Source organism: Neomonachus schauinslandi, chromosome 14 (assembly GCF_002201575.2).
Source record: "Neomonachus schauinslandi chromosome 14, ASM220157v2, whole genome shotgun sequence".
Taxonomy (NCBI): domain Eukaryota; kingdom Metazoa; phylum Chordata; class Mammalia; order Carnivora; family Phocidae; genus Neomonachus; species Neomonachus schauinslandi.
In genome coordinates this window covers 84,622,920-84,637,190 of record NC_058416.1, presented here as the reverse complement: position 1 = coordinate 84,637,190, position 14,271 = coordinate 84,622,920, and the positions used below count along the sequence as shown (strand labels likewise).

Below are 14,271 nucleotides of genomic sequence, written 5' to 3'. Positions count from 1 at the left end.
CCTACCCATTGATATGTCCTCTGGACGGTTCTTCTTTCACATGAAAGTGGGGGGGGCCCTGTCTGCTTTGTTACTGCTGTATCCCCAATGCCTAGGATAGTACCCAGCACATAGTAGACAGTAAATCTTTGTTGATTTTGCTCTACTCTCTCCTTTTCCACCAGCCTCCCTCTTCCAGCAAATTCATTTGTTATCCTCCAAGAGGAGTTGCTATAATTGACATCATTTATATCTGTTCTTTGTAACATATACCTTCATTCACCGGACAAAGTTTGAGTCAGTACATTAAAATTAAATACTTCCTATACGTGAGCACTTACAGCAGCACTATTAACAATAGCCAAAGGGTAAAAACAACCCAAATATCCATCAACGGATGAATGGATAAAAATGTTATGTCCAGGGGCGCCTGGGTGGCTCAGTCGTTAAGCGTCTGCCTTCGGCTCAGGTCATGATCCCAGGGTCTTGGGATCGAGCTCCGCATCGGGCTCCCTGTTCCGCGGGAAGCCTGCTTCTCCCTCTCCCTCTGCTGCTCTCCCTGCTCATTCTCTCACTCTCTCAAAAAAAAAAAAAAAAAATGGTTTCCAGGGACTAGGGGGAAGTGGGTGTGAGGAGTGGCTGCTGAATGGATGCAGGGTTTCCTTTTGGGTTGATGAAAAAGTTCTGGAACTAGATAGTGTGATGGTGGCACAGCATTGTGGATAAGATTTTGAATTTTAAATGTCACTGAATTGTACACTTTACAGTGGTTAAAATGGTAAATTTTATGTGTATTCCCCTCCCCACCCCTCAGCTCATGTTATACCCAAACCCGATACAGACATTACAAGAATGGAAAAACTTTGGCCAGTCTCTCTCAATAAGAGACATAAAAATCTTAAATATTAGTGAATCGAATCCAGCGATAAATACAAAGAGTAATTTATTACCTTCAAATTGATTTTATTGTAGGAATGCAAGTTTGGCTTAACATTTGAAAATCAATTTCTGTAATTCACCACATAACAGAAAAAAGAAAATTCATTGATCATTTTTTAAAAAGCAGAAAAAAGCATTATTTTAAAAATTCAGTATTAATTTATGATAAAAATTCTTAGCAAACTAAGAACGGAGGAGACTTTTCTTAATCCAGTAAAGCATTCTTTAAAGCCCTACAGCAAATACTATAGTGAAATATGAAAAGCTTTCTTCCTGAGATAGGGAATGAGACAAAAAGATGTTTGCTATTAACCACTTCTAATCAGCATTGTACCAGGGGTCCTAGCAGGTGTAATGAACACCAGGAGCTGGAAGAGGCAAAGAAGGATCCTCCCTTAGGGCCTTCAGAAGCCCTACCAACACCTTGATTTCAGACTGCCAGCCTCCAGAATTGTGAGAGAATGAATTTCTGTTGTTTTCGGCTACTTAGTTTGTGGTGATTTATTATGGCAGCTGTAGAAGTCAGTTAGTGAAGATGTCCAGTGATCAGAGCTGCTGAGGAGAGCAGGAATTAGAACACCCCCTTTAGAGAATGGTTTGATAGTATCATATGCCAGCCTTCTGACCCAGCAGGTCCACTTGTAGGCACCACATGTTTACCATGGCAGCATTTCTGCATGAGCTCCAAAGTGGAAACTACCCAAATGTCCACCAACAATAGAAGGGATAAATAAATTGGTTGTTTGTAAAATGGAAATTACACAACAATGAGAATGAACTATTGCTCTATGCCATGTCATGGATGACTCGCAAAAACATACTGAGTGAAAGAAGTCTGACACTCCACAGAGTATATACTGAGTACATACAGGATTCAAATTTTATAAAATCCTGGAAGAGATAAAACTAACCTTTGGGTACAGAATAATGATGACGTTTAAGGGAAGGTAGTGATTGGGTGGAGGCGTGAAAAGGGCTTCTGCTAATATTCTGAGTTACATGTACTTACTGTGTTAAAATTCATCAATGGCGATTTTCACAAATTTATAGCTATATTTTTATTTATTTATTTTAAAGATTTTATTTATTCACTTGAGAGAGAGAGAGAGAGAGAGCGCATGAGCAGGCTAAGGAGCAGGGGGAGAGGGAGAAGCAGGCTCCCTGCTGAGCAGGGAGCCCCACGTGGGGGCTCTATATTGGGCTTGATCTCAGGACCCTGGGATCATGACCTGAGCCAAAGGCAGATGCTTAACTGACTGAGCCACCCAGGTGCCCTGCTATATTTTTATTTAATAGTAACTTTTCTTAAAAAAAAAAAAAAAGACTAAATGTTTTAACTTACTGGGACTTTTTCACCTTCGACATTTTGCAGACTTTTTCCAAGTAGCTGCTGGTCCACCATCCTAATATGGGATTCATCCACAAAGGACACGTATTTTAATGTCTAGGAAAAGAGGGTTAAAAATTTTACCCATTTTTGTACAGAATTATCAACAATCACATCCTGAACATATCTAAAGGCAAGTGTTATTCCTATTTACCAAATGACAAACTGTTAGAAGCTGACCAAAAACTCTTGCTAGCCAAGAATGAAAGATTTCTGAGTCCAAAGGTAAATCAGCAGTGAGACCCTATGCACCTTAATATGTGGACTTCAGAGTCTCCACAGCTTACTGCCTGATGACTTTAGGTCTCCCACGTGCTCTGTAAAAGTCCTTTTGTGTTCCCTCAATTTCAGTTACTCTAGATTGAATATCCCGAAAATTTTACTATTGCAACTTAAATTATTTATATTTTTGCTGACTTTCATCCTATCTTGAGCTATGAAATGGTAATTATTTTTAGTTGCAAAAATGAACTTTCATTTCAAATTGTATAATACATGTACAGCGGCCCGTGAATCGTGTCTTCAGCTGCTGGGAAAGGACAGTAATGTTCCTATGAGGGAAAGACAAAGACCCTCTTTGTTGTTTGAAGTACTGGAGGTTTCTCCTTGATTGGGGGAAATCATGGAATCAAGTGTAGGGGACCTGCTTAGTAGAAGCCTAATTAAACAAATCAAAACAATACAGATGAGCTCAAATTCCGTTTGACCCGTCCCCCATCCTAGGTTCCTTTGTAGAAGGAATCACTGTTGTCACTTTTGTGTGTACCTTTTTGTATACATATATTATCCTCCCTATACACCTTCATGCATGTGTATAATAAATGTAGAAACTATATAGAGTATATATAAAATATATAGAATGTATGCATGTTATTTGTATGATTATATATAAGCACACGTATAATATATACGTATATATATAAGCTCATATGTGTAGTTGTCTTTTATCATATCATGGTATATATCATACCGTATATATTGTCCTATAGTTTGTTTTTTTTCCTTTCAACAACATGTTTTGGATATTTGCTCATGCTAGTACCTATAACATAGTGGTTATGAAGATGAATTCTGAAACCAGCCTGCCTGAGTTGGAATTCCAGCTCCCCCGCTACTAGCTGTATGACTTTTGGCAAATTATTTAACCCTCCTGCACCTCAATTTCCTCAATTTCCTCATCTTTAGAAAGATGACAGCACCTATTTATAGGGTTGTGTGAAGATTCTATGAATTAATATATATAAAGCACTTTGAAGTTCTATAGAAATGTTTGCTCTTATTATTATCCACGTATTCTTTTAAACTGGTGCCTGGTGCTCTTTGCTATGGACTGGTCATAGTTTCTTTCACCATCCACCTGTTGGACATTTGGGTAGATGCTCTTTCTTTTTTTTTTTTTTTAAGGACTTTTTTTTTTTTTTTTTAAGATTTTATTTATTTGCGAGAGAGAGAATGAGAGACAGAGAGCATGAGAGGGAGGAGGGTCAGAGGGAGAAGCAGACTCCCTGCCGAGCAGGGAGCCTGATGCGGGACTCGATCCCGGGACTCCGGGATCATGACCTGAGCCGAAGGCAGTTGCTTAACCAACTGAGCCACCCAGGCGCCCGGGTAGATGCTCTTTCTTGAGGGTAGGTATGGAGAAGTGGAAATGCCAGGCTGTAAAGTATGTCCCATCTAAATGTTATTAGATACTGCCAAATTGTTCTCCAAAGTCACTATACTATTTTTTTTGGCTGTACCAATTTAATAAATCTGACAAAACTGCCAAGTCCTAGAACATAAACATTTGTTCTCCCTCTATCTTGCCTCTTCATTTTTGTTTCTGTTCTTCCCTAAGACCAAAGGATTCATCTGAGAGATGGTGGATCAGGGTAGAGTCCAGAGACTTGTCCACTATGGGATTACACCTGTGATTTGGGCCTTATTTTTGCATGTTTCTCAGTGACCTGACCGACTCTCTGGGTATTTTGGCACCTACTGATGCAGTGAGCCTTACCGGCTTTGGCTCCACAATGGGCTCATACTTCTTCCTGTAGTAGTATTCATTGACTGCACAGTATCCACACCACTTGCAACAGGGATAAATGCGGGATCGACAGCATTTACTTGAGTAAGTGTTGATGAGGCAGTCGATGAACAGAGTGGCCTGGGGAAAACCCAGATCGGTGCCATGTTAGTGAGATTTCTTTTTGCCAAATCACTTTCCTAAAGTATGGGAAAGAGAATCCCTTACCAAACTAAAGTAGGAGATGACTGAGCCAATGTACACGGCCAACTGGATAATGTTAAATTTTCCTCCCTGAAAACAAATGGGAAGGTGACTTGGTTGACATTCAGAGCAATGCTCTTTTGCTCTACCATGTAATTGTCAGCTCCAGCAGAGGAGGGAGTCTATGTTCACGGCAACAGAGACTGCAGACTGAAAATAGGATTCCTGTTCATCCTGTTCTTGCCTTCTGGGATGCGCTCGAAAACATGACTGTTTTAAACAAAGAAGCACTGGAACCCACACACTGAGTTTGTTGTTTTTCCATACAAGGTGAGAGCTTCAGACAAGTTTTCCCTAAAAGTGGTTTGAGATTACCTTGGAAGCAGAGGGAAGGAATGTCTGCACACTCTTCCCTTAGGTGTCCTCGTGGTTTCTCTTCTCAATGATCTGTCCATTCTCTCAGCTTCTATCCCATTGACTCTTGTGTTGCTTACCACCATATGACATAACATATAACATAAATAATACAGTTTTGGACAAGACGTTGTGGGCATCTATGGAGTTTTGCATGCCCAGTATCCCCTCCCTCCTTCTTATGGAGACAACACCCCGGTTTTCCTTTGGAGAACCATCTCTGTCCATACTTGGTCCATATAGTTTGAGGGGAAGGGGCTGGTTCAGGGCAGGTCCAAGACCAGCCACTGAGAGTATGGTGTGACCTAAACATAATGATTAGTTCAGCACAGGGCACGTGGCCCATATTGGGCCAGTCAGAGCCAAAGGCATCTGCCTGAATCCTTTGCTGAACCTTTTAGCAAAGAGATATTCTCTTTTTATTGAGACTGCTGGACCGGTAAGATATAAGGAGCTGCCAGAAACCACCATGTAGACATGGCCAACTGAGGATGATGCCAAAACAGAGGAGAACAGATACAAGAAATGGAGGGAGGCAGATTCCTAAGGATGTTGTTTGAACATCTGGATCCAGCCATGCCTGAAGCCTGAAAACTGCCCCTGGATTTTTCAGCTATGTGAGACTTTAAAAAAAAATTTTTTTTTTCCCTAAGCCAATTTGAGTTGGCTTCTGTTACTTACAAAGTATTTTGCAAAAAGGATTTCTTTCTTTCCCTCTCTCTCTTTTTTTTTTTTTTATTAAAGATTTTTATTTATTTGACAGAGAGAGACACAGCGAGAGAGGGAACACAAGCAGGGGGAGTGGGAGAGGGAGAAGCAGGCTTCCCTCAGAGCAGGGAGCCTGATGCGGGGCTCGATCCCAGGACTCTGGGATCATGACCCGAGCCGAAGGCAGACGCTTAACGACTGAGCCACCCAGGCGCCCCTCCCTCTCTCTTTTTAAGCATCAGAATATTTTTAAAGTTGAATATTCAGTTTTCTTCCCAATCCCACTCTTGTAGTGATCAGATGACTTCATCGTGGACAGGACCCCAAGGACATTCCTTCCCGCTCTTATCCCACATGCAAGATGCACAGTGCCAGCTATTGACTATGACCAAAACATTCACCCCTTGAGGCACTACAGCAATAATTAGGACACAGTCACAGGAATGGAGGTGCCAGTGGCTGGGAGCAGAGACTTACGGTGCCAAAAACCAGAATGTCAAAACGGATCCCAAAGACTTTTATCAGAGTCCGTTTTTCAACGTTGTTTTCCTTATAGTACTTGGCGTATCTGTAGGAGGAGAAGGATCCATGTTTATAAAGATCTGTATGAACGTGATGGTATTTCATGAAATGAAAACCCAAAACAGGAGCCGAGCTAGTCTTCCTTGTTCATCTTCTAGCTCTGCTGCAGTTGGCAGAGGGAAGAACATAATCCAAACCCACAAATTACTCTCTTGGAACCAAAGCACCACTTCCCACGTTGCCTCCTCTTCTTCTACCATCACAGAGTGATACAAAATCTGCTTTCCATTTAAGATTAAAGTGAACAATTTTTAACTAATACAGTATTAACAACAAGCAGACAAACTTAAAAAAATAGTTTCAAGCAAATCCGATTATTTCTTAAGGGAGTTTGGCTTCTAGAACAAAGTGGGGTGGGGATCCTAGATACTAATGGCTGGATTGGCGCTAGGTGCCCCTCAAGCAATCTGTTCTAATTGCATTTTCTTAGATTCTGTATTTGTCTATTTGCATCTGTTATCACAGGGCCAAACCAACAGCCACCATTGTTTACATCTTCCCTGTGATCCAGCTTTTGCGAGCGCCTGAAAATCATGTTACAGACCCTCTGACCAATCTTGAATCCATATCCCCAACCACCCCCTCTCACTCACCCTAACACATGAGCCAATATTCCCCCTGCGCCAGGTCACCCAGGGCCAGATACCCACAGCTAGAGAATGCACCTGTAACCCAGAGCCTGCCCACATTACTCAAGCAGGCCAATCCTAGGCTGTTGCCCTGCCCTGCCTTGCCTGTCCCATGGAAAATACGATGAAGGTTCTGGGCCATGCTTTCCCCTTGATCCTTCCATCTCCTGACCAAACCCAGTGCTTCCCCTATGGCCCTGTGTGGCATGGTGTGCCCTTCCTCTTGGGAAATGTAAGTAATAAAGTCCTTTCAGTATCAGTGACCTCTCCATGTCAGTACTCAGCCACCTTTATAAATTAAGCCTCGGGCACAAATCATAATCGCCCCAAATACGCAGCTCTCACCAGTGTTACAGTCAGGAAAAGCGGAATGTTTTGTTTTTATGGATAATTAGGAAGGCTTAAACCACACACCTAGCAAAATTTTTCAATCTGTCCCTCCCCGTGAACCACCTTTTGGAGGTTGTTTTTAGGTAAGATATTTTCTTTCTGAGTTACTAATTCATAATCTATTTACAGGTGTGGAGAGAGAAGAAAACAGAAGGTAGATGCTCTGCCAGAATCCAGTGTGGAGTATTTGAAACTCCTTTTTTTTTAACTCTCAAAATGTGATGTTGAGATTAGTTAGATATTCTTAGGTGCTTCAACACCTATTTCTGGCCAGAGGGGTTTTGATTTCTTTGCTTCTGATTGTTCTCATTCCATGACAGTTCTTTCTTGTGCTGCTCTACTGAGTGATTTATTTTTTAATACACAAAGCAAAGGGTCTTGGGACAGTGGTTCTTGAACTAAGGATAAGAATCCCTTGGGAAGTGTGTTCAAAGGTAGATTCCTGGGCCTCACCCCCCAGAAGGTGGTTTCAGAAGGTCTGAGATGTTTCTGGAAAGGTGCCACGTGGATCTGGTGTGCGTGGCTAGTGGTCTACACTCTGAGAAACACCAGGCCCTGAGCAGAATGGTTTTTTTTGCACACTGTAACAGTTTGAATAATGCCCCTCCCCACCCCTCAAGAAGGTAGGTCCAAGTGCCTAACCCCTGTACCTGTGAATGTGACCTTATTTGGAATAGGGTCTTTGCAGATGAGATGAAGGATCTCAAGATGAGATCATCCTGGATTTAGGGTGGATCCAGTGACTTGTGTCTTTATGAGAGAAAGGAGAAGAGAGTTGAAACAGAAACACAGAAGAGAAGCCCACATAAAGATGGAGGCAGACATTGGAGTGATGCAGCTTCAAGTCAAGGAACACAGGGAGCCACGGGAAGCTGGGAGAGGCAAGGAAGGATCCTCCCCTAGAGACTTCAGAGAGTGTGTCCCTGCTGACTCCTTGATTTTAGACTTCTGGCCTCTAGAATTGTGAGAGAATACACTTCTGTTGTTTTTTTTTTTTTAAGATTTTATTTATTTATTTGAGAGAGAGAATGAGAGACAGAGAGCAAGAGAGGGAAGAGGGTCAGAGGGAGAAGCAGACCCCCCGCTGAGCAGGGAGCCCGATGTGGGACTCGATCCCGGGACTCCAGGATCATGACCTGAGCCGAAGGCAGTCGCTTAACCAACTGAGCCACCCAGGCGCCCACCAAGTTCATGGTCATTTGTTACAGCAGGCACAGGAAACTGACACAGGCATAGGCCCACTCTGAACCAGAGAAGTGCATCAGGCATGCAGTGTGGGCCTGCCCTGCTTTATACGTGCTGTAAATAAACGGAATCCCATGTTTACCGAATGCGGACCTTTTGTCGTGGATCTTTGGTAAAGGACAAAACTCTGTAACATGATCAGCTTCTTCAACTTCCTATGTTTTAGGAAGTTCTATTTTTTCATAAAACTCATATAACCTGTAATTCCCTTTTTGTGTGTGTGTGTGGCTGTTTGAAAATAACCTGTCCAGTTATCCATCAGAACTTGACAATTTATTTCTGGCCAAAGATTTCTTCTGGTGCTCATCCCAGACAACAAATGCTCTAACATGTTGTTCTAAAAGAATATTAATATCATAACCACCTCAGTTCTTCAGAAAGCTCAGATCTCTCCAGGAGCCAATGTTCTTAGGCTTACCTCAGCGACTCAAAGGACATTTGCTAACATCTGTTTGGGACATTGCCCTGCATACTTCTGCAGACCGCTTAAAAACAAAAAACAAAAAACAAAAAACCAGGCTGCAAAGGCAGTTAGGGGACCACTGATCCAATTGTCTCTTCTTGCTAATGGCCATAAGTCTGTTCAATAGAGCATCAGGGGATATCAAAATGTTACCTCAACTAGGAGCTGCTTTCAGGGCCCTGGATGAAACCCCACTGACCCAGAGGAGGCGAAAAGCATCTTACGTCTTGATCTCAGCTGGCCTTTAGTCAAGGGTCTCAAACTCAAATGCCAACATGGGCCAGGCAGGTGACAGAAATGAGTGATGCAGGCCAGGTATAAGGCAATAGGGAGTGGTGGGGACTGTAGCAAACAAACAAACCCACATACCTTTTATAAAGGGAACCACTGACACCTCCAGCAGAGTGGTGCTGTGTGGGATATGAACCCTGAGTTGTCAAATGGTTTAGTTGTTTTTTTTTTCCCCCAAATAGTTGAATTTTTCGAGAAAAGTAAGAAGTCCAGATTTTTATGTAGAACGTCTCAACTTTCAAAACATTGTATAGGCAAAAGACAAGTAAACAAAAATAAAGACACAGTCGAAGGCGGCCTGCCAGTTTATGATGCTGCTTTGGGTAAAATGTAAAGAGACCCATTTGCTTGAGCAGATCGCCTCCAGAAGTCAGTAGGAATGCGAGCAGAAGTGTTAGGAAGCAGTGAATGTGTATGTGTGCACGCACATGTGCACTTTTGCCTACACTTGCATGTACAGATTAAGTAGACGCCTTGTTTTATTCACTCCCCCAGGAAACCGGCAACCTGGTTGTAGAGACAACATGTAGTCAGCTGAAGGCTGACTAAGAAAGTATGTTTGGGGTGCTAGATGATCTAGTCTAGACTAGTGCTTCTCAAACTTCAACGTGCACATGAATCTTCTGGGAATCTTGTTACAGTGCAGATTTCGATTCAGTTCATCGAGTGGGGCCTGAGATTCTGCATTATAACAAGCTCCCAGGTGAGACCAGGCTGCTGGTTCCAGGACTACACTTTGAGTATGGAGGTTCTAGATTGGTGGTTCTCACACCTGAGAGGCTCTCACCTAGAGGGCTTATGAAGACAATCCCCAGGGTGTCTGATTCAGTAGGTCCAGGGCAGAGCCTGCGAATGTGCATTTCTAACACGTTCCCAACACGTGATGCTGATGCTGGGCGTTGCACTTTGAGAAACACTGGTCTACACTGTTAATGCTAAAGGTATTCAGAGAGGCTACAGAGTTCTGCAAGGCTATCCCCCTCACATGAGCTCCTGGAAAGCACACGATATCTGCAGGGGTCCTACCCTGTGCTTGGAGAGGCCTTCTCTGGTCGCTTCCCCCACTTCTACCCCTTTGCTCTGCCCCAACCCTGCAGTACAGTATCTTGTTTGATTTTCTTCCCAGCATTTATCATCATCTGAAATGGTCTTATTGGAGTTGTTTGCTCTATTGAGGTATAGTTTACATATAATAAGGCACACAAGTCCTAAGAGTTGAGTTCAATGAGTTTTGACAAATGAATACACTGTATAACTTTAACCCTGTCAAGATCTAGAACATTCCATTGCCTCAGAAAACTCTCCTGGTCTCCTTTCCAATCAGTTCCTATTTGGCCTCCCCCACCCCCACTCTCCAGAGCAGCACCCACTGTTGCCTTTTATCATCATAGAAAAGTTGTTTTGCCTGTTCTTGTACTTCATATAAACGGCATCATACAGCATGGCTCATTTCAATCTAGCTCCTTTCACTCAACATAATGTTGGTGGGACTCCTCTATGTTGTTGCTTGTGCAAGTAGTTTGTTCCTTCTTCATTTATACTAACTAGTGCTTTATTGTATAAATATACCCCAATTTATTTCTCCAATCACCTGTTGGACATTTAGGTTGTTTCTGGGTTTTGGTAATGATGACGAAGGCTGTTATGAACATTCATGTACAAATCTTTGTGTGGACCTGTGTTTCCTTTCTTTACCTAAGAGTGGGGTTTCTGGATTAGAGGATAGATGTATGTTTAACTTAATAAGAAACTTCCCAACAGTTCTCTAATGTGGTTGTGCCATCTTACACTCCCACCAGGGAACTAGGAGAGTTCCAGTTGCTTTTCCACCTTGTCAGCATTTGGAACAGCCAGCCTTTTAAAAATTTTTACCTCTTCTGGGGGGTATATGTAGGTGTTTCTCATTGTGGTTTAAATTTACATTTCCCTGAAGACTAACGATGTTGCCTTATTGGAGTTCTTAATTTACTTATATTCTTGTCTTATATGTTATAATGACTTATATTCATGTGCTACTAAAATATAAGCTAAGTAGTAACTTTGTCCATTTTGTTTACCAATATATACCCATTGGCACAACAATATTTTTTTTCATTGCTGTATATTTGATGGACGAATAAATAAGGAGCGCCGATATCAATTTCCTAATGGCTTCATAGGCAAAATGATTGTATAGCCATTATTCTAGGGATGTAGTTGGCAACTTTTTTTGAAAAGGGAACAGCATAAGCCTACTTTGTGTCTGGAACCAAATGGCACAAAAGGATCAGCCACAGTAACAATCACCGAAACCTATCTGGTACCTACAAGCAATGAGAGGTCATGGAACCTCAAACTTAAGGGCCAAGTTAGTGCTGGGGCAGAGTTGTAGCAACAGGCAGAAGAAATGATCCAGACATAGGAGGTAACATGGAAATGAAGTTAGGATGGCACAGGATCACTACCGGGGAAAAGTCAGAAGCAGAGGCGTGAACTGTGCAGAGGGTCAAAACAAGAGTAGAGTAGGTCAGCCCCAAATCAGCACCAGCCAGTTTCAATGGTGAAAATGAACCAGGAGTCTTAAAGATGTTCTTACCAAAAAGACTTCCAATCAAGGTGGCAGCCTGAGGGCCAGCACAGGATGCCCACCACCTCCCACCGCATACAAAGAAGTGCAAGATAAAATATATATATTTAAAAATATTTTATTTATTTATTTGACAGAGAGAGAGTTAGCGAGAGTAGGAACACAAGTAGGGGGAGCGGGAGAGGGAGAAGCAGGCTTCCCTCCGAGCAGGGAGCCCGACGCGAGGCTCAATCCCAGGACCCTGGGATCACGACCTGAGCTGAAGGCAGACGCTCAACGGCTGAGCCACCCAGGCGCCCCAATAAAATATATTTTTTAAAGTCATACCAATGTATTACTGAGCTCAAAACAAGGAAAGACATTTTCTAGGTGCTAGAGATGAGTGGAGAGTGGGAGTCATGTCTGGAGTCTGGAGTCTGTCCCCTAGGAGTACCCCAACCAGATCTGTTATCTGAGGAGCTCGAGTCTTACCCTAGAAGTGTAAGGGAGCTGAGGCTGCAGGAGCCCTACCCAGGGAGGGAGCAGGGATAGGATACTTTCAGCAGAGTGAAGACATTCAGTGCCCAGAAATTAAACCAAAAACTGATTGATAATTGATAGATGCCCATACAGTCCTGCAGACTAGAAAATTACATAATCACCCCAGAGGAATGCCTCCGCATCCCACGGCACACACAGAACTTTGCACAAGACCTTTCCTGCTGAAACTCACCAACAAATACTTCAAAGCCTCGGAAGAAGAAATCCCACCCGAGTTACTACAAATAATGGGTCAGGGTGAAAGGGATTATATAGTAGAAAAGACAGAAGGAATAGGATCTGTAAGGTCAGAATGGACCTCACTGAAACAGTAATAGATGGCTTTGAGAAAGAACTGAATATAAACCTGAGAAATGAAAAATATAGGCATAGGAAAAAACTTAAATGATAAATGTTAATGATAACATGATAAAATGTTAATCACCTTTGATCCAATAATTCTACTTCTAGAAATTTATCCCAAGGAAACAATCTGGAATTCAAAGATTTATGTACAAAATGTGCAGTGTAGAATTATTTGTAATAGAAAAACTAGAGACACCCCAAATGTCCAGTAATGGAGGAACGGGCAAGAAAACCACTCGATGGAAGGAAAAGTGTGTGGATTTGGGGGTCAGAGTGACCTAGGTTAGTTAGGGTTATGGAACTACTGTTAGCTGTGGGTCCTGGGTAAATCATTTCACCTTTCTCAGCTCTACCTGAGAACACGAATATCCACCTTCCAGGGTTGATGTGAGGTGGAGAGGTGATGACTTCGAGGGCCTGGTTTATAAAAGACCCACCCTCAGTGGTGCCTCTTGTTATCATTGTGCTTGCACGGTGGAATCATTAACGTGATGGTCACAAGGAATTCCGAGTGACCCAGGGAATGGCAAAACAAACACACAAACACAGAATACCAGGTTATGAGTGTGATCTGCTCTCATAGAAGCCTCATGAAAGAATTGGTTAAAGGAAGGAAAATTCACCAGTTATCTTTGATTATCTCAGGGTTGAGGAATTATGGGTGATTTATATCCTCCTCTCTATGCTCTTCTCTGTTTCCCCAATTTTGTTTCTGTTTTACAAAGAGTGTGTATCACTTTAATAATTAAAAAGAAAAAAATTCATACAAAAATCCAGTCACCCCTAGTTCTTAGAGGAAGCTTTTTGCATTCATGTTGTTGCCTTGGGAACCAAAATTAATTCTCCCTGACTGCTGGGGATGCAATTTAGCGGGGTCTGGAGGTTTCTGGGCGCTGTTACCTGAAGTTGTAGCCAGGGTACGAGGACTCATTGGTGGTCTTGTCATCAAGGCGACGGAAACTGTATTTTGGACGGCAGTGATGGAACCAACTGTCCAAGTTGCAGTCCCAGTAGATCTCAATGCCCATGATTCCTCCCTGGGGAAGACACAGTCTCTAAGTCCTGCTGCACATGGGACACAGCTTCCAGACCTCTCCCTGCACAGGGAGGTTTTCTTTTTAGAGGGAAACACAGATTGACGTTTCAGAGCCACGACCGCAGCCCCATCTAACACACACAAGTGGCTGCAAACGCATCTCCCTGCTCCTCCTCCCATCTGGATGCACCCTTAGATTTATTTTCCTAAAATAAAACTTTCAGTAAATCTCGTCCATAATCTAACACCTTGAATGGCTCCCCCATTAAGATTAAGTTGAAGCTCATCTTTGACAAAGCAGGAAAGAATGTCCAATGGAACAAAGACAGTCTCTTCAACAAATGGTGTTGGGAAAATTGGATAGCCACATGCAGAAGAATGAAACTGGACCATTTCCTTACACCACACACAAAAATAGACTCCAAATGGTTGAAAGACCTCAATGTGAGACAGGAGTCCATCAAAATCCTAAAGGAGAACACAGGCAGCAACCTCTTTGACCTCAGCCGAAGCAACTTCTTCCTAGAAACATCGCCAAAGGCAAGGGA

The 14,271-nt window shown here is 42.6% G+C and overlaps 2 protein-coding genes across 3 annotated transcripts in view; one reads left to right on the top strand and one right to left on the bottom strand.

The window, feature by feature from the left end:
* Window positions 1-14,271, top strand: part of IFT81 (intraflagellar transport 81) — a 185,084-nt gene that overhangs the window by 27,717 nt on the left and 143,096 nt on the right. The window lies entirely within an intron of this gene.
* P2RX7 (purinergic receptor P2X 7) overlaps window positions 1-14,271 on the bottom strand; it is a 45,195-nt gene that overhangs the window by 3,264 nt on the left and 27,660 nt on the right. Inside the window, exons 8-12 of the mRNA XM_021698609.1 lie at window positions 13,588-13,724; window positions 6,114-6,204; window positions 4,539-4,604; window positions 4,302-4,451; window positions 2,261-2,362 (exon numbers count right to left, since the gene is read on the bottom strand). Of these exons, the coding sequence (XP_021554284.1) occupies window positions 2,261-2,362; window positions 4,302-4,451; window positions 4,539-4,604; window positions 6,114-6,204; window positions 13,588-13,724 (546 nt within the window). The remainder of the gene's footprint in view (window positions 1-2,260; window positions 2,363-4,301; window positions 4,452-4,538; window positions 4,605-6,113; window positions 6,205-13,587; window positions 13,725-14,271) is intronic.